Consider the following 19,958-nt stretch of genomic DNA (forward strand, 5'->3'; position numbering starts at 1 on the left):
TCCAAAGTAGGCGGGCTGGGCGTGCGCGCCAACTCATCTAAGATCTCATCGTTCAAACCGTTCAAAAACTGAGCCACTAGCGTGGCATCATTCCACTGTAAATCCTGCATCAGCAAGTGAAAAGTTGTAGCATAGCTGGAAAACTGAGTCCTCGCCCTGCCTGAGGCGGCGATTCTCCCGAGAAGCCGTCTGCGTGCGCAGGGGGTCACTGAAAAAATGGGCCATCGCTGTCATGAAACCTTGATAGTCCCCGAGCAGGGGGTCATTAGCGAGCAGGAGACCCAAAGCCCATCTAGCTGTCATGCCTGAAAGTAGGTTAATGATGAAACCCACACGAACCTGTTCCGTCTGGAAATCCTCAGGCTGAAGACACATGTACAGCTCCGATTGGGCCCTGAAAATCTGAAAAAGTCCTTTCTCACCAGAAAACTTCTCTGGCAAAGCCACCAGGCATTTGCGGCGGGGGGGAATCAGAGGTGGAGAGGGTTGAACCGCAGCCTATAGATTCTGCACGGCAGCCGTCAGTTGAGCCTTCTGATCAAGGAGCATCTGGTTCTCTCGTGCTAGAGCTTGCACCACCGGGTCCCCGGCACCCTCCATACGGCAATAGGAGAAAGAGGGAGGGAGAGAGAGAGACAAAAAAGACTAACGGGGACCAAGCTGTCAAGGGCTCCTTGGAGGCCTCTCTCAGTCTAATCCAGTAGCCAAGTCCAGACACAGACAAAGGGATTCTTTTCAAAGCTTTATTCCTCTTTTACAACTTAACAACTCTACTGTTAGCAACTAGATATGAGCAGCAGAGTACCTATGCCCTAAGTTGGAACAGTTGGTCCCCGTTTGAAAGGGAATCACTGGCAGACCCTGAACTTAAGGGCTAGGGAGAGTCCCTCCCCTTTTCCCTTGGATCCTCTGGGCGCAACCGTTGTTTGCACGCTAACCTGGCACTACGCCTCCTTTCCGCGCCCTCCATTTGGCGTTGCTCCCTGCGTCGGCGTCACGCGTCCACCAAGTCTGCTTCCCGCGCTCAGCCACTCCCAGGACTGCTATCTATGCTAGGAATGCCGGTGGGAGGAATCTCTCTTAGCTGTTGGCCCTGGGAAGGATGAGCGCGCTCCTCTCCCAGGATCGTCTCCTCTTCCTCAGAATCAGAACTACTCTGGGATTCTATGGGCTCAGTGTCCACCCTGACACCAAGGGCTTTTTGCTCGCCACTGCACAGGCACCAGGGAAGCCCCAACGCACTGGCTTCTCCCCCGCGAGAGTGGAAAGAGCCCACGGCCGCAGTGCCACTGCCCCCCCCGCCAACAACCACATGGGTACATCGGAGTGAGGCCTGCCGGAACAGCAGAGCCTGTGATGGCTGGTGGCAGCTTCCATTGCCCCCCCCCGAAGGAAAGCAGGTGCAGCTTGATGAGGGTGAGTCCAGGCGGCAGCAGGGACCCTGAATGGCCCCCTTCCCTGCTCGCCCTTCCTCCTGGACACAATCAGCTCAAGGCCAGTCCTGAAGAGGCAACCCCCACCCCCATCAGGAGTCCAAGAAAGGGCGAGAAAGGAGGACTCCAGTCCCCTCCATTCTCCATCACGGGGGCCCCTGTAAGAAGAAGCAGAGGGCTCAGTGCACAGCTTTAGGCCCCACCCAGAGTGCTAACCCCCACCCCAGCTCCAGGAGGGGGGGAAGTCCATGCTGCAACTCCTAGAGGCAGCCATCTGCCAGATCAGATGTAGAGGCTCCCACCAAAAGGGGACTGGGCACAAATAATACTCCCACAGGAGCACATCCAGGGAAAGAGCCCATCTCAGGTGACATACCCACTCAGGCTCTTGTTTGTCCAGCTACGACTCCATGGATGACCAGCGCAGCATGTCATGCTCTGAACGGGGACGCAGCCACACACCCCACACCCCCACCTCACTCCAGGAGAAGCAGGCAGAGGGGGAGGGATGCCTCAGGCAGATCCCAGTCCACCTCAAGCAGGAGCACCCTCTGGGAGGAAGCGCACCAGATCTTCATCACCCTCTAACCAAAAATGAAGGCGACAGGGCATGGAGAGAGGAGGTGGAGGGACATATCCCCTGCCTCATCCCCTGCCTACTGCTCTGACTCCCAAAGCTCCAGGTCCCCTTCCCCCAGAGCAAGCTGATCAGAATCTGAGGAGGGAGACCCCTCACAGGGAGTCAAGCCCAAGGAAAAGCTCCCCCCTCCCAGGCTCTCTTTTCCCTTTGGAGGCCTTTTCCGAAATGATCACCAAATGCCTCAACATCCTGGAGCTTACAGACCAGGAAGAGACTGTGAACCCTCCCGCCCGGGCCAGGCACAGCCTTTCCATCGCCACCCCCCCCCCCAAATGTGCCACTCCTACTAAGCCTGGGAAGCGATACTGCGCAAGGAGCGATCTAAGCCAACCAGATCTAAGACACTCCACTGCCATGTGAGAGGTTCTACCGCCTGCAAGAGGACACCATGCAGGACCTGGTCACCCCGAGAGTAGACAAACCTGTCACAGTTCTCAATTCTAAGGTTCTTCTAACCTCAGAACAAGACAAACTCCCCTCGGACCAGCACAACCGAAGGGCTGAGGCAGCACTCGGCAGAGCCTTCGAGGCCTCAGCCACATCCATGCAAGCAGCAACCACGTCAGCGATTGTCACTAGGGGCATCTTCATGATGGCAAATTGACTACTCTACAGCAGAGACCTAGGGAAGGAGTCTCACAAAACCATATAGGATATAGCAATGGCAGTGTCGTTCCTGGCTGATGCCTCACTAGACTCCTTCCAGCCGGGAGCAAAAGCAACAGCAGCTAACGTCATGGCAAAAGGAACACCTGGCTACGCAACTGGGGAGTGAACACCAAAACTAAATCCAATCTGGCAAGTGTTCCCTTCTTAGGTAAGCTCTTGTTCAGGGAGGCCTTGGACAAACTCCTGGTAGAGACAAAACGAACCCAGCAAAGAGAATCAAAGCACTTCCAGATAAAGCCCTTTTGTCCCTTCAGGCCATCCTTCCCCTCCACCTACGTACCCAGAGAGGGCAAACCCAAGCGACAACCCAACACTAGGGCCAAGCCAGGTGCCCACAGAGGACTCCCCGGCAGGGCAAGAATCCCAGTACAGCATGACTCACTGTCTCCTCCAGTGGGAGGGCAACTGCAGGACTTCTCAGTTGCCTCGAGTTGGCTCTGCTTGGACAGCCAGGTTCTGGAAACAGCGGAAGATGGCTACTCCATAGAGCTCCGGAGGCCATCCAGGGAGCACTTCCTCAGCTCTTCCTATTGAAAGGACCCAGCTGGGCATTTGAGGACTCTTGCAGCGATACAACACCTATGTCAGATCCAAGCCATTGAGAAGGTGCTGCAGAGAAAGAGGGGACAGGTCTCTTTCTTCTTCACAGTCCTGAAGACGAACAGGGGGACCAGACTCATTCTGATCTTAAAGAGGCTCAACCACTGCCTGAGGAAACAGAAGTTCCGAATGGAGATGGTCAAGTCCATAAAGGAGAGCCTCCGAAAAGGGGACTTCTTAACATTGATGGACCTGTCAAAGGCTTACCTACACATCCCCATCTCCCCACAAGTTCCTACGCTTCAGCGATGAACAAAGCAATTCCAAATCAAGGCTCTTCCCTTTGGCCTAGCCATGGCTTGAGAGTGTTCATAAAGGCCCTCCTGGCCCCAGTGGCCCAACTGAGATCAAAGGGAATCCATCTACACCCCTATTTGGACGATATCCTGATCTGCTCCCCATCATGGGAACAGTGCATACAGGACACCAGAGACACTCTTTCAACGCTACGGCCCTTGGGATTCATTATCAACGAGAACAAAAGCTTCCTGTCACCCTCACAGTCCCTGCTTCACCTGGGGATAATGGGATAGGAAGGGATAATGTTCAGTGGGTTTGATAAGTCTTGGCAAAGCTCTGCATCACATCCTGGATACATGCATAGGGAGATAACAAACCTCCCATGACAATATGTCAGGGTGGTGGATTGTCCCTCTCAGTAGAAAGTTACCAACTACCACCACACATCTCAGGTTTGTAGGAAGATTCCTTCTATCTCCAGAGGCCTCTTGAGTTCTCCCTCAGGCATTGTGAAGTTTGGGGTTGCTGTCCAGTGTCTATAAACATTGTCCATTAGGAGGCCTTGGAATCAATTGTATAGCTCTGATGGCACAGAATGCATTCAAGAAACGTAATGGAATGGAGAGAATCCATGGGATACAATTATCCCTGGAAACAAATGATAAAGAAAGGACAGGAAAGGGCATATTTGGAGTGCTGTTACTTGTTGGACTCTCAAGAGAACATAGAGTCTAATAAACTAGGTAACATAAGAGAACAAACTCTTAAAGAAGACATAGAATCCAATAAACTAGTTAATATAACAAACTGTTTCACAGAATTACTGTAGATAGTAATACAAAGTCTAAATAGTAATGTTGTACTTGGGACATGCTGTCTTCTTGCCAAACCACTGCGAGTGATCTTGAGATGGGGGAAAAATCAGTGAGTCATCCGAAGGTGAAAGCATTGTAATAATGTTCAGAACTGGAGTTCACTGTAAGTTGGACCCAAGACATGGTGTAAGATGTAAGTGCTGTCAAACTGATTAGGAACAGTGAGCACAGTGCTATCAAATGTAACATATATGTTAGCGTATTTAGATGGGAATTCCCAGAAGGTGTGGTCTTCTCTTACAGAGAACAGAGGTTTAAGTTGAACTCAGTTCAAAAAGCGAGAGTTCCTTTGAACTTATAGAAAAGATTGGACAGACCTACAACCTGATGTACCAGAAGAGGACAACACACAGGGTGCAACAGGTGGAAATTAAGAATGTACCTTAATCTTTTTTTTTTTAATGGATTATAAATTTTTAACTTGGACCATTAATGGGGTGAATGCTCCTCAAAAGAGAAAGAAAATATTTTACTATTTACAAAAATTGAAACAAGATATAATATGCTTACAAGAAACTCATATTAAGAAAGAAGATACCAAATATTTAATTAATAAAAAGTTAGGTGAAGAGTTTATAACTGCAAGCTGGAAAAAGAAAAATGGAGTAGTTTTATATGTTAAGCCACATTTGGGACCGGAATTGGTATTGTCAGATGAATAAGGTCGTTTTGTGGGAGTTAAAATTACACTGAATGGTGCATCAACGTTGATTTGAGGGGTTTATGCACCTAATGACCACAAACCGGAATTTTATGAGGTTCTCTTATCCAAACTCATGGATCGAACTTTTGACAGTTGGTGTTTAATGGGAGATTGGAATGGGGTGATTGCACCTCAAATTGATAGAATATCGGAGAAAAAATCAAGGGAAATTACCTAAAAGTTTTTTTGAATTGATGGACAATTTGGCCTTAGTAGATGTATGGAGAGATAAAAATGGAAACAAAAGAATATACATATTTTTTCAGAAAGACAAATCTTTTTCAAGGATTGATATGATTTTGACAACTGAAGAGCTTGCTACAAATATTGGCAAAATACAAGTTCTACCAAGATCATTTTCGGACCATAACCCTATATCTATGTCATATGTGAAAAGAAGCACTACTTTTAGATGGAGATTGAATGAAATGATATTTCAAAATAAAAGTATTGTGGATGACACTAAAAAGGAATTGAGATAATTTTTTGAATTGAATCTGGACAAAGGAACAAATATCCGAACAGTATGGGATGCAAGTAAGGCCTATATGAGAGGTTATTTTATACAACAAAACACGTAACTGGAAAAAAAAGACGAGAAGGTACAAAATATTCTAAAACAGATAAAGGAGAAAGAAAAATTCCTAAAGAAAAAACCGGGAAAGGCAAGTGTCCTCTGACAGATTAAATTACTCCAACAACAATTGTCGATGTTAACAGTTCAAGATTTGCAAAAAAAATTAAACTTTGTAAAAAAAAAGAAATTTTGAATTTGCAGAAGAATCTCACATTGCTGGACTTGCGGCTGGGACCGATGTCACTCTGGCAGCTTCCCACAGATCTCTGTGGGAGCTTTCTCAAGACAGCTTTTTAAAAGATTGAAAAACCTTTTCATCTCCCCCCTGGAATTGAAAGGGGGGACAAGGCAGCTCTGGACAACATCTTGGAGAAAAGTAACCCCCACGAGATGGGGGGGGGGGCTGGCTTCCAGGATTATCTTCCCAGAGCTTTACCAATGCAAAAAGCTGTACTGAGACTCCTATTTTATAGGAGAAAACAAGGCTGACGTGTTCCATAATAATATATGCCTTAAGAAATATCAACAACCTCTGAGGGATGATTTAAGAAACGTTACAATATTTGAGAACATCTGAGGACCTGCAAGATCTGTTGAAGAAAAACATGTCTGCGCTGAGGAGAAGAAAGCTGGCATCTACTCCCCCCGCATCCTCTGTGTCAAAAGTGTTGAAAACAGAAGATATAGGGGAATTATTTATGCTGATAAAGACTTTATCGTCACAATTTACGGAACAAGTCAAAAGGTTGGATTTAATCCAAAATTCCATCACCGCCCTGCAAGGAGCTGTAGATTTAATTAATGCATCAAGGCAAAAAATGGAGATGAAAATTAATGAGCTTGAAGACCGAGTGGCAGGAAATGAAACTATGACACAAATTTGTTTTAAAAATATCTGTGATAGAATCTCTCAGCTGGAGGCCTTCACGAGGAGATCCAATGTACGTATTATTGAGACTAAAAATCTCCCTAATGATGTAAAATTGCCTATTTTTGCGGATAAACTTTTGCATGAGGTACTCCCTATCCCATCTCCTTATTTACTTGATATTGAGCAGGCATTTTGTGTGCCAAATGCTAAAGGGACTGATTACACGATCATAGCTCAATTTGCAAATGTCTCCACAAAGAATTATATCCTGCGTTTGGCAAGGGAGGCTGGAAGCCTTTCCTGGAAACAAGATAAAGTTATGTTATTTCCAGACTACATCAAAGAGGTGGTGAATTTATCAAAGCAAAGAATATGGCAAAACAAATGAACGTACAATATTACTTAAAATATCCTGCTACACTTTGTATTGTGTCTGAAGGTCAGATGAAGAAGTTCCTAATCATGAAATGGCGGAGGCATGGCTTAACGTAAAAATGCATGAGAATTCTGTTAGAACCCCATGAACTGGAAGTTTTAAACAAGCTTTGATAATTGTTTGTGTTTAGGCTAATTCAGAAGATAAATGATTATATTTATATTGGTTTACTCTCTTTCATCTTTTATTTTTTCTTGCTTTTCTTTATATTTTTTATTTTAAAATAGATAATATATCTAGTATAAAATATATTACTGATGGTTGAAGGGTTATATTAAGTTTTATTATTATATAATACTATATTATTATTATTATTAATATTAATATAGGCTTTTGGGAATGAATTGTAGACCTGTTTCTTTGATATAAGATTGATGATATGATATAGAAATGTAAGATTGTTTATTAAACTGTAGGATTGTTAAGGTTATAGATATAGTTTTTAAAATAGAATGGCATAGGAGGCTGGGGGGTGTTGGAGTTTAAACTCAGTTCTTTAAGGGGGAGGGAGAGGGAGAGGGGGAAGGAAGGGGAGGGAATTTTTCTTTTTTCTTCACTTCCTTTCTTCCTCCCTTTTCCCTTTCCCCCCTTTTTCCCCCTCTTTTTTCTTCTCTCTTTGTTATTGTGGTGTCCTCATCAGAATATTGTACTGTTAGGAAATTGAAGTATTGATTAGGTTGTTGGTAATTTTGGTATTGTTTATTTCATTTATAAAAATAAAATAAATAAAAATATATTTTTTAAAAAAGAAATTTTGTATTTGCTAATAAACCAGGAAGATGGTTGTCCTATAAACTTAGAAAGGAAAAAAGAAAAGAAAACAATTGTGAAAATAAGGGAAAGTGGATTAGAATTAACCGATAATGTGGCAATTCAGAAAGCCTTTAATCAATATTATTCAAATTTGTATAAAGGACAGGATATCTCCTCAGAATTAATGGATAAATATATTCATAAACAAAATTTAACAAAAATTACTAAGGAACAAAAACATGATGAATGGCCCAATAACAGTAAATTAAATGGTGGAAGCAATAAAAAAAATTAAATTGGGAAAAACTCCAGGACCAGATGGAATATCAGGATTATATTATAAGAAGTGTGAAGAAGAAATTTTACAACCGTTGAAAAATATGATGAACAGTATTTTAGAAAAGGGGGAGATACCGGAAACATGGAAAACAGCATATATAACATTAATACCTAAAGAAGGACAGGATTTAACCTCGACAAAACATTACAGACCAATCTCATTATTAAACAATGACTATAAGATATTTGCAACAATTTTGGCAGAAAGGCTCAAGAAAAACTTGCAGGAGTTTGTATATAAGGACCAAAGTGGTTTCTTACCAAGGAGACAGACGAAAGATACTGTAAGAATGGTCTTGAATGTGGTGGAATATTTGGAAAAACACCCAGAAAAACAAGCAGCTCTGATCTTTTTAGATGCAGAGAAAGCATTTGATAATCTCAACTGGAAATTTTTAATTAAAACTTTAGAAGAACTGGACTTTGACGAAAACTTTATAAAATGGGTGAAATTGGTATATACCGATCAAAAGGCTCAAATAATTATAAATGGGGATTTGACTAAACCTTGCGAGATACAAAGAGGAACAAGACAAGGTTGCCCATTGTCACCGCTATTGTTTATACTGGTTTTAGAACTACTGAACAGAGATATAAGACAAGATGAGCGAATTGCAGGAATAAAGATTAAAATGGAGAAATATAAGCTGAGGGCCTTTGCAGATGACTTGGTGTTTATGTCAGAAGAAGCTTTAAAGGGAATTGAAATTTTAATGAGAAGAATTTGGAGCAGTGGCAGGGTTCAAAGTTACTAAACAGAAAACCAAAGTTAGCAAAGAATATTCAAGAAAAAAAAGTTGATGGATAAGACTGGCCTTCAAATTGAAAAGAAAGTAAAATATTTGGGAGTCTTTTTGACAAATATGAATTGTATGCTTTTTCAAAATAACTATGTTAAAGTGTGGAATGAAATTAAACAAAACCTATTAAAATGGGGAAAATTACAACTATCACTTTTGGGAAGAATTGCAACGATCAAAATGAATGTATTACCTAGAATGTTATTTTTGTTTCAAATGATACCCATTATTACATCAGATTTACCTTTTAAGTGGTGGCAGAGAGAGATAACGAAGTTTATATGGCAAGCAAAAAACCAAGAGTTAGAATAAAAATTTTACAAGATAAAAAGGAAAGAGGTGGCTTGGGATTACCAGATTTTAAAACCTGTTTTTCTGCCTGCTGCTTGATGTGGATGAAGGAATGGGTGACGTTGAAAAATAGAAGACTTTTAGAACTAGAATAATAGAATCATAGAATAGTAGGGTTGGAAGGGGCCTACAAGGCCATCGAGTCCAACCCCCTGCTCAATGCAGGAATCCAAGTCAGAGCATCCCTGACAAATGGCTGTCCAGCCTCGTCTTGAAGGCCTCCAGTGTGGGAGAGCCCACCACCTCCCCAGGTAATTGGTTCCATTGTCGTATTGCTCTTACAGTCAGGAAGTTTTTCCTGATGTTCAGCCGGAATCTGGCTTCCTGTAACTTGAGCCCATTATTCCGTGTCCTGCACTCTGGGATGTTCAAGAAGAGATCCTGGCCTTCTTCTCTGTGACAACCTTTCAAGTACTTGAAGAGTGCTATCATATCTCCCCTCAGTCTTCTCTTCTCAAGGCTAAACATGCCCAGTTCTTTCAGTCTCTCTTCATAGGGCTTTGTTTCCAGTCCTCTCATCATCTTTGTTGCCCTCCTCTGAACCCTCTTCAGTTTGTCTGCATCCTTCTTAAAGTGTGGTGCCCAGAACTGGACCCAGTACTCCAGATGAGGCCTAACCAGTGCTGAGTAGAGGGGAACTAGTACTTCCCGGGATTTGGAAGCGATGCTTCTATGAATGCAGCCCAAAATAGCATTTGCCTTTTTTGCAGCCACATCACATTGTTGGCTCATATTCAGCTTGTGATCGACAACAATTCCAAGATCCTTCTCACTTGAGCCACGTATCCCCCATCTTGTAACTGTGCATTTGGTTTCTTTTTCCTAGGTGCAGAACTTGGCATTTGTCCCTATTAAATGTCATTCTGTTGTTTTCTGCCCAGTGCTCCAGTCTATCCAGATCACTTTGAATTTTGTTTCTGTCTTCCAAAGTATTAGCTATCCCTCCCAATTTGGTGTCATCTCCAAATTGGATCAGCATTCCCTGCACCTCCTCCTCCAAGTCATTAATCAAAATGTTGAAGAGCACTGGGCCCAGGACTGAGCCCTGCGGTACCCCACTCGTTACCTCTCCCCAGTTTGAGAAGGTCCCATTGATAAGCACTCTTTGAGTCTGATTCTGTAGCCAACTGTGGATCCACCGGATCGTTGTTTCATCTAGCCCACTTTGAGCTAGTTTGCTCATCAGGATATCATGGGGCACTTTGTCGAAAGCTTTGCTGAAGTCGAGGTATATGATGTCTACAGCATTCCCACGGTCTACAAGGGAGGTTACTTGATCAAAAAATGAGATCAGAAGGACATGAATTGAGAGGCATGGTTATTTGTGGTATGATAAAACAAAAGTGAATGTAGATTTTAATAATCATTATATAAGAAGGGCTGTATTAAGAATTTGGAATAAATATAAATTAAGGCTCTGTGAAAAAATACCACATTGGATATCCTCACAAGAAGCAATGCATAGAAGAGAATTTGATAGCATGCATAAATGGATAAGATATAATGATTTACTGGAACTGTCACAAGGGGAATATATGTTAAAATCAAGGGAAAACTTATTGGAAGAAGGTCATGTATGTCAGTGGTTTTCATATTTGCAAATTAAAGAAAGGTTTAAAATAGATGAGAAAAATGTTGGATTTGAACAAACAGAATCTGAGTTTGAAACAGCACTCTGTACAAATGATGAACATGTTATTGTTAAACTGTATAAATTACTGTTAAGGTACGAGACAGAGGATGAACAAGTAAAAGACTGTATGATAAAATGGGCACAAAATGTTGGTCATAATATATCAATGGAAGAGTGGGAAAGTATGTGGGGAAAAGATTTAAAATTTACTTTATGTACAAGTCTTAAAGAGAATTTTTATAAGATGATGTATATAGATGGTATATGTCACCGTTTAAATGGTCTGAAATGTATGAAGGTGTTTCTGGAAAATGTTGGAAATGTGAAGATCAAGAGGGAACGTTTTATCATTTATGGTGGACTTGTAAAAAAGCTAAAACATTTTGGAAATGAATACAGTCTTTAGTTCAAAGAATATTAAAGACTACTACAGAATCAAAGCCAGAAACTTTTTTTTATTGGGACTAACAGATAAACACGTAAAAGAGAAGGGGGGAACCCTCTTTCTCTACATGACAACGGCTGCAAGGTTCTTGTATGCACAAAAGTGGAAGAATGAAACAATACCAACTGTGAGCGAATGGATCATGAAAATGGTAGAGCTGGCAGAGATGGCAAAACTTACTATTATAATTAAACAAGGATCAACAACTAAATTTATGTTAGATTGGAACCCTTTTATAGAATTTGTACAAGAAATAGAGAAAAATGATATCTATGGTTAATTCTCTGTTGTTGTTGTTAAAATTAGGAGAGAAATGAGGTAATGTCTGTGAACTCAATGTATGATATACAACTAAGATAAGAACTAGAGAATAATAATGAACATTTGTTGTGTAAGGGGAGCCAAAGGTAGATAGCTTACAATCTTAAGAGATATTTTAGTGTATGTGTATTATGTGTTTATGTTGTTGTTGTGTTTTGTTTTTCTTTAAAAAAATATATCAAAAAAACATATGTTAGTGTAAAGTTCAGCACAGTTGCATTTAATTTTGAGGAGCATAACTGAAAAGGTGCAGAACACAGTGCAAAATCTTGCATGGAAAAATCTTTTTTTTTAGATTTCACTAATGAATAAAATTGTTCAGAGACACTGAAGTGGTGTCTGTCTTTGGCATATTATACACCAAACTTTTCCCGAATTAGCCTATTATCTGACACTGAGCAATGGTTGATCATAACTCTATTGAGATAACATTCCCAGTGTACAGCAATACCCCCCCCCCCACACACACACACTTGTCAACACAGTTCCTTCCAAATACATGGGTCTTTAAATGGAGTGGTTGGTACCATCTGGAGGGATTCAACTAGATGCTGGTGTGGTTGTTTTTTTTTTAATAGTCTGTGACCCTAGTACAATTATTAGCCATGATTCCTGCTGGTACTGAGTAGTTTTTGTTTTTTTTAAACTGAAAAAAACACATTTATTGTGTATAAAAGAAGCCAGAAATACATTATACTCAAATCTGAGAAAAAGGTGACAAAACAAGTTGACAAATGCAACATATACTATGTGAAATAAAAATCAGGTAGATGAATAAGAAAGAGAACTCGATTATATGACAATACCATATCTACATTCACAAATCCACAAAAACAGCAGAGTTGAAGTACAACATTTTCTCAAATGTTTAATCATAAAAGTCATTGTCATTAACTCCTTCAAGGACAGACAGATTCAAAGTGGTCTTTAAGAGCACAGTTGGCTTAGCTTGGTCTAGTTCAACTTGGTTGAACTATAAGTTCAGTCTGGTCAAATGGTTATGGATATCTTTCAGTTTGTTCAGCCCCAGGTGTGGACAGAAAATTTGGAGAAGTGAGACCAACCATACCTATCCTGGCTGATTTGAGTTGGTCTAGGTTTGTTTACTTGCGTCTTGGAGGTGGTCAGTACCTCTCAGAGAAGGAAGGTGTGGTTTCTTCTGCAGCCATAAAGGAGGCTGTAGTGAACCCTCTTCTTGAAGGAATATACTCTTGACCTAGATGATTTGAAGAACTATTGCAAGTATTAAGCTGCCTTTCTTGAGCAAAGGGTTTGATTGTGTGGTGGCATCCCAGCTTAAGGTATTCCTGAATGAAACCTATTATTTGGATTCATTCCCATCTGGAATCTGACCTGGTTTGTGGACTGAAACTGCCTTGGATGCCCAGACAGATTATCTATGCCCTGGTAGATAATCCAGGGGATGAGCTGGAGAGGAGGGGTACAACCCTGTTGATTCTCCTGAATCGCTCAGTGGTGTTCAATACAATCTGCCATGGGTGGTCTTGCTGGGTTGGGACTGTAAGGCACTTTTCCCCCTGGCTCCACTTGTACATGGTGGATCGGTTTCAGAAGGCAGTGCTGTAAATTGTTCTTCCACTCTGACACCTTTGGCCTGTGAGGTGCCACAAAGCTCTGTCCTGTCTCCCATGCTTTTAAACATCTACATGAAACTGTTAGGCAAGGTCATCTGGAGGTTAGGGCTGAAGTATCACCAGTATGGTGCTCTACCTCTCATTTCCCAACATTTGAACCCAGGGAAACGATGAAAATCCCAAATTGGTGTCTGACATCAGGCCAGGAATGGATGGGGTGAACAAACAAACTTAATCCAGACAAGATAGAAGTATTATTGATCTGCATGTACAGCCTGTTTCTAGGTGGAGTTGCACTCCTCCACAGGGACCAAGTATGTGGTTTGGGGATACTCCTGACCACTATTTTTCTATGGATACCCAGTTGGTGATAGTAGCCAGGAGCACTTTTTATCAGCCTTCCCTAGATAAATTGGACTTGATCTTGGTTACTCAGAAATCACATTGTAGTTCATGTAGACCAGACCATAGCTTTCCATGTCAAGGGAGGAAGAGGGACTACTAGCAGAATAAGGAGTTCAAGAAGCTGTAGTGGTCTTATAATAATCTTTGACCTTATTCCTAGCACACTGTGCTTCTATCACTTCTGCGGATAAAGGAGAACATTGGCATTTTAGATGCACAGGATAGTTCTAAGAACTAATTTTATATGTTCTAGGGTTCATTTTCCTTTTCCATTTCATAGATGTCCCATAGGAGTAGAAGATGAAGGATTGAAAAAGTCCTTGTCTGTCTCTGCTCCTAGACATGAATACTGCCATGCCCAGGTTTCCACACCCATTGAATAGTGTGTCTAACTCTGTCTTGCCCCCCTGCCCCCACCCCACACACATACATCGCAGGTATGTTAGTCCCTACATTGGCAAATTTTGTGTTGGTTTGAATGTGGCACAAACCTGAACAGTGTTAATCTCTCCTTGTATTTCTGTAGCGTCCCAGTCCTCTTAGTGCATGTAAGACAGAAAAATGTAACTGTATAGTCTGGAAAATGGAAAACTAAAGAACGCTGTTTAGTACTGACTGAACAGACTGCTTTATGGTTATGTGATGAGAATGGATCAAAATGAACAAAAGGATGTATTTTCAAAGGCAATTGTAGTTTTTAAAGGGTTGGATCTGGATTTATACTGGATCAGCTGCACTGATGGCAGTGAACTTCCCCACCCCCTTCTTCCCATGGCAGTCCTTCCAGCCCCCTGAAAATATTGCACAAAGGGACCCTGTTCAATGAGGAGAAATGTGATGTGTGGGGGAGGGGGGATCCCTAAAACTCAGGCAGAGGGACCTTCCATGAGTGGAGCCCTTCCTTTTTCAGAAGGTCCCTTCCTCTTACAGAAGGCAGATCCTGGATCTAGCCGAAAACTTTTTCAAATAAATAGGTCAAATATGTTTGTGCAATTTGCTATGCATGTAGTATGAACAATTAAATACACATTTGCTGGACTATTTAATAACAAAATATTTTAAGCAACTGCCACTCATTCTGTCCATCGTAGTAACCACCACTGGTGTAATTCTAGTGAGAAAATGTCATAGAGCTTCAGCTGTTCTAGAATACTCAAATAAACCTCATGTATAAACATTGCCTTTTTGCAGGACATCCATCCTGTTTGAAATTTTGTCTCGAGTTGACAACAAATGTGAAGGCCTTAAGATGGCAGTGTATTGAATGCAAGACATGCAGTGCATGTAGAATCCAAGGCAAAAATGCAGTAAGTGCAAGCCTCTTATTACAGTGCAATGTTCAGTCTACTTATATAGGGCAATTGAATCAAATTTACAGACTTGACCCAATAGGGACTCTTTTAAAAATGTGTGAAAATAATGGCATGGGATTATTTGAGTTGGTTTTTTTTCCTTGATTAATCATTTAGAAGTTTTTTTAAAAAAAAATATTTAAGGTATTTATATACCATCCTTCACATGAATTTATCAGGGCTCTCCACAATAAGAATTATTAATAAAATACAATTATATCATTAAAATAGTACAAAAAATACAATGTAAAACAAAAGCACTTTTCAGATTCATCGTGACATCAGAACCAAGTCAGATAGCAGAATCTTAATTACAATGTTTAATCATGAAAATACAAATTAGTGATGTAAGATTACTTTGTGTCTTTCTCCCATCCCATACCCCATTTCTATTTCAGGATAATATGCTTTTCTGTGATTCTTGCGATAGAGGATTCCACATGGAGTGCTGTGACCCACCGCTTTCCCGAATGCCAAAAGGTGATCTTTCAAAATCCTTTGAATGTGTATGGCTTAATGCTTTGTATTTGTATTTGCAGTCTGTATGTATCTTGTTTTTCAGTACAGTATCATGAATTGATTCAATAGCTGTTCATATTAGAATATGTTGTGTGTTCATGGTGGAGCATGCCAAACACTTGAAATAGCCCGTCTTTTGTATATATAGTTGGATCCAGGATCTGTCTTCTGTTAATGGTTCTGCTCATGGAAAATGCCTCATCCTGATTTTCAGGGTTCCCCCCCTCATCTCCCACACCATAGTTTACCCCATTTAGCAAAGGGGGCTGACCTTCTGGGTAGCATTTTTCCAGGGCTGGAGGGGCTGCTGTGGAGAGGAGGCTGCGGGGAAGTCTGTTACCACCAGGCCATTTGCATATGTCTAAATCTGAATCCAACCCATTATTTTTAATATATTATTTATTGCTTCTGTAACATATTTAAAGAGTAGGAGTGCTGTTATAAGCCATTTTTGTCCTTGGCTGTATTTAGACATCACGCTAAACTATAATATAATTAAAACCCACAATGACACATCTTTATTATAAAAGCAAACACAATAAAAAATACACCAAAGCCAGACAGAGATTAGGGACATACTGTCCCCAAATGCCCTTTGAAATAGCAGACACTTAACTGGCTACCTGATACCTATGAATGAAACAAGTTCCATAATTTTGGCACCACCAAAAGGCCCGGACTCCTGTAACTGCCCAACGAACCTCACAGTGGTGGGGGGATATAGAGCACGGCCCCCAAAATAGTCTTGAGTGGGTAGGTTTGTTTGCGAGAAGGTGGTCCTTGAGGAATCCTGGCTCTAGATCATTTAGGGATTTAAAGGTCAAAAGCAGCACTTTGAATAGAGTGACAAACCTACTATTTGTTGGTTGTATTAGAGGAACACAGTGCCCCTTTAGTTAAGGTGAATCTCAAAAAAAAGGTTCTGCCATTATAAGCCTCAAACATCTACTGCTTCTACAAATGACACTTCTTGCGAATAACGTGAAACTTGCCATCCATGATCCAGCTGATGAGGTCTACAATTGTGCACATTTTCAAAGCAATACGATAGAAATTACCACAGGTACAGCAGTTTAAAAAGTGTTGAAAATTGAAACGTTTGTCCTTTTTACTTCAAGCTGCAGCTTGGCAGATAATATATTTCTTTCAATTTCTGTGGGAAACTACTGATGAATGTTATTCAGGCTTGTTGAGGAAGTGTACCTTTCATTGGTTTGGTGAAGTTCAGAAAGTTATTAAGGTTTTTCTGCCCCATCCTATGGCAGAAACTGCTGGCAAAGTTATTTCGAGCATGCACAGCTCTTCTTCATAGAATCATAGAATAGTAGGGTTGGAAGGGGCCTAAAAGACCATTGAGTGGTCTTCTTCATGGTCTCTGTGCATCACACATATGAGGGCTCTGTGCCTGCATGGAGCCTCGATTTCGGAAACTTCTATAGCTGAGGAGTTTTGGTGGGAACCCCTCCCCTGCCCAGTGTGCATGTCCCTAGTGGGTTCCCGCCTATTTGCTCAATTCTCTTTCAACCGCCATTGTGGTAGCCTTGACTTCTCCATATTTTAGTTCACTGAAAAAACATCTGAAAGGGGAAAAAGGAAGTTTTTTATTTTTTTCTTCTTTCTATCGCATTTCTGGCTATACCTTCTAGCATTATTTTTCTTTACATTTTATTTTCGTGAGCTAGCAATCACCCTTTGGGCATATGGTGTTTGTAAATGTTTCCATTGTGGTAGTAAGTTGCCTCTGACAGACAGAAATTCACTCTGTCTTTTTTGCTTGGGAGAAGGACATTTTGTGGAATTGTGCCTGCATTGTCAGTCATTTACCGAACAGGCTAGATGGAATCCAGCTGACTGATTGAAGGCAGTATTGTGGAGGAAGGCACTTGAGGCAGTGGAACAGCCAAAATGAAACAATGGCTCAATCTTCTGTGAATCCTTCTTTGCCATCATGCCTGAGACTGTATTGGAGTCGGAGATACATTCTCCTCAACGCCTGACTCATCCTTCTCCGAGTTGGCAACATCCCCCTATGCCGAGGCAGTCACTGTCTTTATTGCTGGCCAAGAAACTCAAGAAAAGGCCAAAGTGTCAAAACAGGCTGGTCTCCCTTTTGCGGAGCTGAAAAACAAAAAGACTTCCAAAAAGTCATCTGACTTCATTCAGGATCAGTCGCAGCTATTGGGACTGGTCGCCCTTCCTGCTCCTCCACCAGTGCCTCAGGATTGACAGCAATCACCAATACCAATGATACACCAATACACCAATAACTTTTGCTTTACCAATGCCTCAGGACCGAGTGAAGTCACCTGAGCTGACAGTCATCCCTCCTGCTCCACCAATGTCATTCTCACCTATCCCTACAGTTTCAGTGCCAACAGCAGATCCTGTTCCAATCACATCTATGTCAGAGGGTGAGATCAGGGATATATCCCGTAGGATCTGCCCCGCTTTGCCACTTCATCCATATCACCGCCATGGTACGATACCTTCTGGGAATGACGATCAGGTTCTCCAGACCCATTGTTCTCGGTTGCTTCCTTCAACTGAGGTCATGGCCCTAATTTTTCTGAGCAGGACTGAGGTCAGTCCAGATCACCTATCTCTGAAAGGGGAAGACACTCAGTCTTGGAGATGCATATAGGAAGCCCTGGGATTGAGTTGAGGACCATGATGACTCGTATGGTAGACATTATTTTCAGTTTCATTACTACCAGGATTTCCCTTATTGGGAGGCGAGTCGTTATCTCTGTTGCCCATCGGCTACAGTATTGAGTAGGGATGGGGGAGAATTTCTCCCCGAAACTTCGGGGGGCCGAGTGCTGACGTATTCGGCCCCCTGAAGTAGTTTCGGGGAGAAATTCTCCGCCCCCCCCGGGATGGGACTTACCTTTCACGAATGTCCCTCCCGGTGGCGGGTCCCGGCGGCGGTTCGGCAGGTCTTCGACAGGGGCAGGGGCGGCAGCCGGTCTTTCGACCGGCTGCTGCCGACGCCATTCCAAGAAAAGTAAAAAAAAAACAACGCCCCCGTGATAGGCTACATGATGATTAACGTAGCCTATCACGGCTAGATTTGCAAAGTCAGCCGTGATAGGCTACGTAAATCGTCACGTAGCTTATCACGGGTAACTTAAAAAAAAAAAAAAGCGCATACGGCTAATGGCGGCCCCCATAGGGAGCCGCCATTCGCGTTCCTTATTTGGTCGCTGTAGTCTACGTAAAGATTACGTAGACTACGGCGAAAATAAGGGCAACGCTATTTGCGTTGCCCTTATTTTCGCCGTAGTCTACGTAAAGATTTACGTAGACTACAGCGACCAAATAAGGAACGCGAATGGCGGCTCCCTATGGGGGCCGCCATTTGCATACGCTCTTTTTTTTTTTTTAAGTCACCCGTGATAGGCTTCGTGACGATTAACGTAGCCTATCACGGCTGACTTTGCAGATCTAGCCGTGATAGGCTACGTTAATCATCACGTAGCCTATCACAGGGGCATTTTTAAAAAAAAACTTTTTATTTCGCGGCTGGGCGAGGCGAGGTGCCTCCTCCCCGGCCTGAATTTCGGCCGGGCGAGGTGGGAAGCCTCCCCCCCCGGCCTGAATTTCGGCCGGGTGAGGAGGGAAGCCTCCCCCCCCCGGCCTGAACTTCAGGGGGAGCAGCAAAGTGCCTCCCCCCCGCAGCGAAGCAAGCTGCGAGACCAGGTAAGTGACTTTCGTGCACCCCTAGTATTGAGGTCTCCTGATTGAGAGGAAACGTTTCTCGAACTGCCTCTGGTTCGACTACTGGTTTTAGTGACTATTGCCCTGCAGTGCCACGCCTGGTTGAGGTTGGCTGGTGTCTCTCAGGAGGCACAAGTCCATATAGAAGATTTGTCCTTCGATGGTCAGGGTGTTTTTTAACAAAAAAAAAACCCTGATGAGGCTCTTGACTTGATCCAAAAGGCATGCACCAGTGCTTGGCAAATGGGCTTCGTAGAACAGCAAACTCCAAGACACTGCCACTGATTCAAACTCTGGCTGCCAGGTACATGTCCCTGCAATCAGGCTCATTGCGGCAACAGCACCACCATCCTTCGGTACCAAGGAAGTCTTCCTCAGCCCCCATATGTTGTTCTTACTGATGTAAAGGGGACAACAAATGGTGCCTTTGACTTAGTCCCTATTCTTCTTTGTCCCTCTTCTCAACCACCCAACTTCGGCACTCTTCTATCATCTTCTCCCAGTGTGGATCAAAATCACATTCTCTGCAAAGAGGTTCAGATGCTTCTCAAGAAGGGAGCCATCGCAACTGTCCCAAGCTCTCGCCTTCATGACAGTTTCTATTCAAGACACTTCATGATACCGAAAAAGGATGGAGAGCTCCATCCAATCTTGAATCTTCAAGAGTTGAACGCTTATATCTCA

General features: G+C 42.5%; 1 protein-coding gene across 9 annotated transcripts in view; it reads left to right on the forward strand.

Annotated features, from left to right (window-relative positions):
* KAT6B (lysine acetyltransferase 6B) overlaps nt 1-19,958 on the forward strand; it is a 182,844-nt gene that overhangs the window by 77,820 nt on the left and 85,066 nt on the right. For all 9 annotated transcript variants that reach the window (XM_084845193.1, XM_084845199.1, XM_084845191.1 and 6 more), the window contains 2 exons: nt 14,878-14,993; nt 15,437-15,518. In XM_084845193.1, coding sequence (XP_084701319.1) covers nt 14,878-14,993; nt 15,437-15,518 — 198 coding nt within the window. The remainder of the gene's footprint in view (nt 1-14,877; nt 14,994-15,436; nt 15,519-19,958) is intronic.

Source organism: Heloderma suspectum, chromosome 3 (assembly GCF_057233095.1).
Source record: "Heloderma suspectum isolate Gila_16-S chromosome 3, 16-S_ref, whole genome shotgun sequence".
NCBI classification, from domain to species: domain Eukaryota; kingdom Metazoa; phylum Chordata; class Lepidosauria; order Squamata; family Helodermatidae; genus Heloderma; species Heloderma suspectum.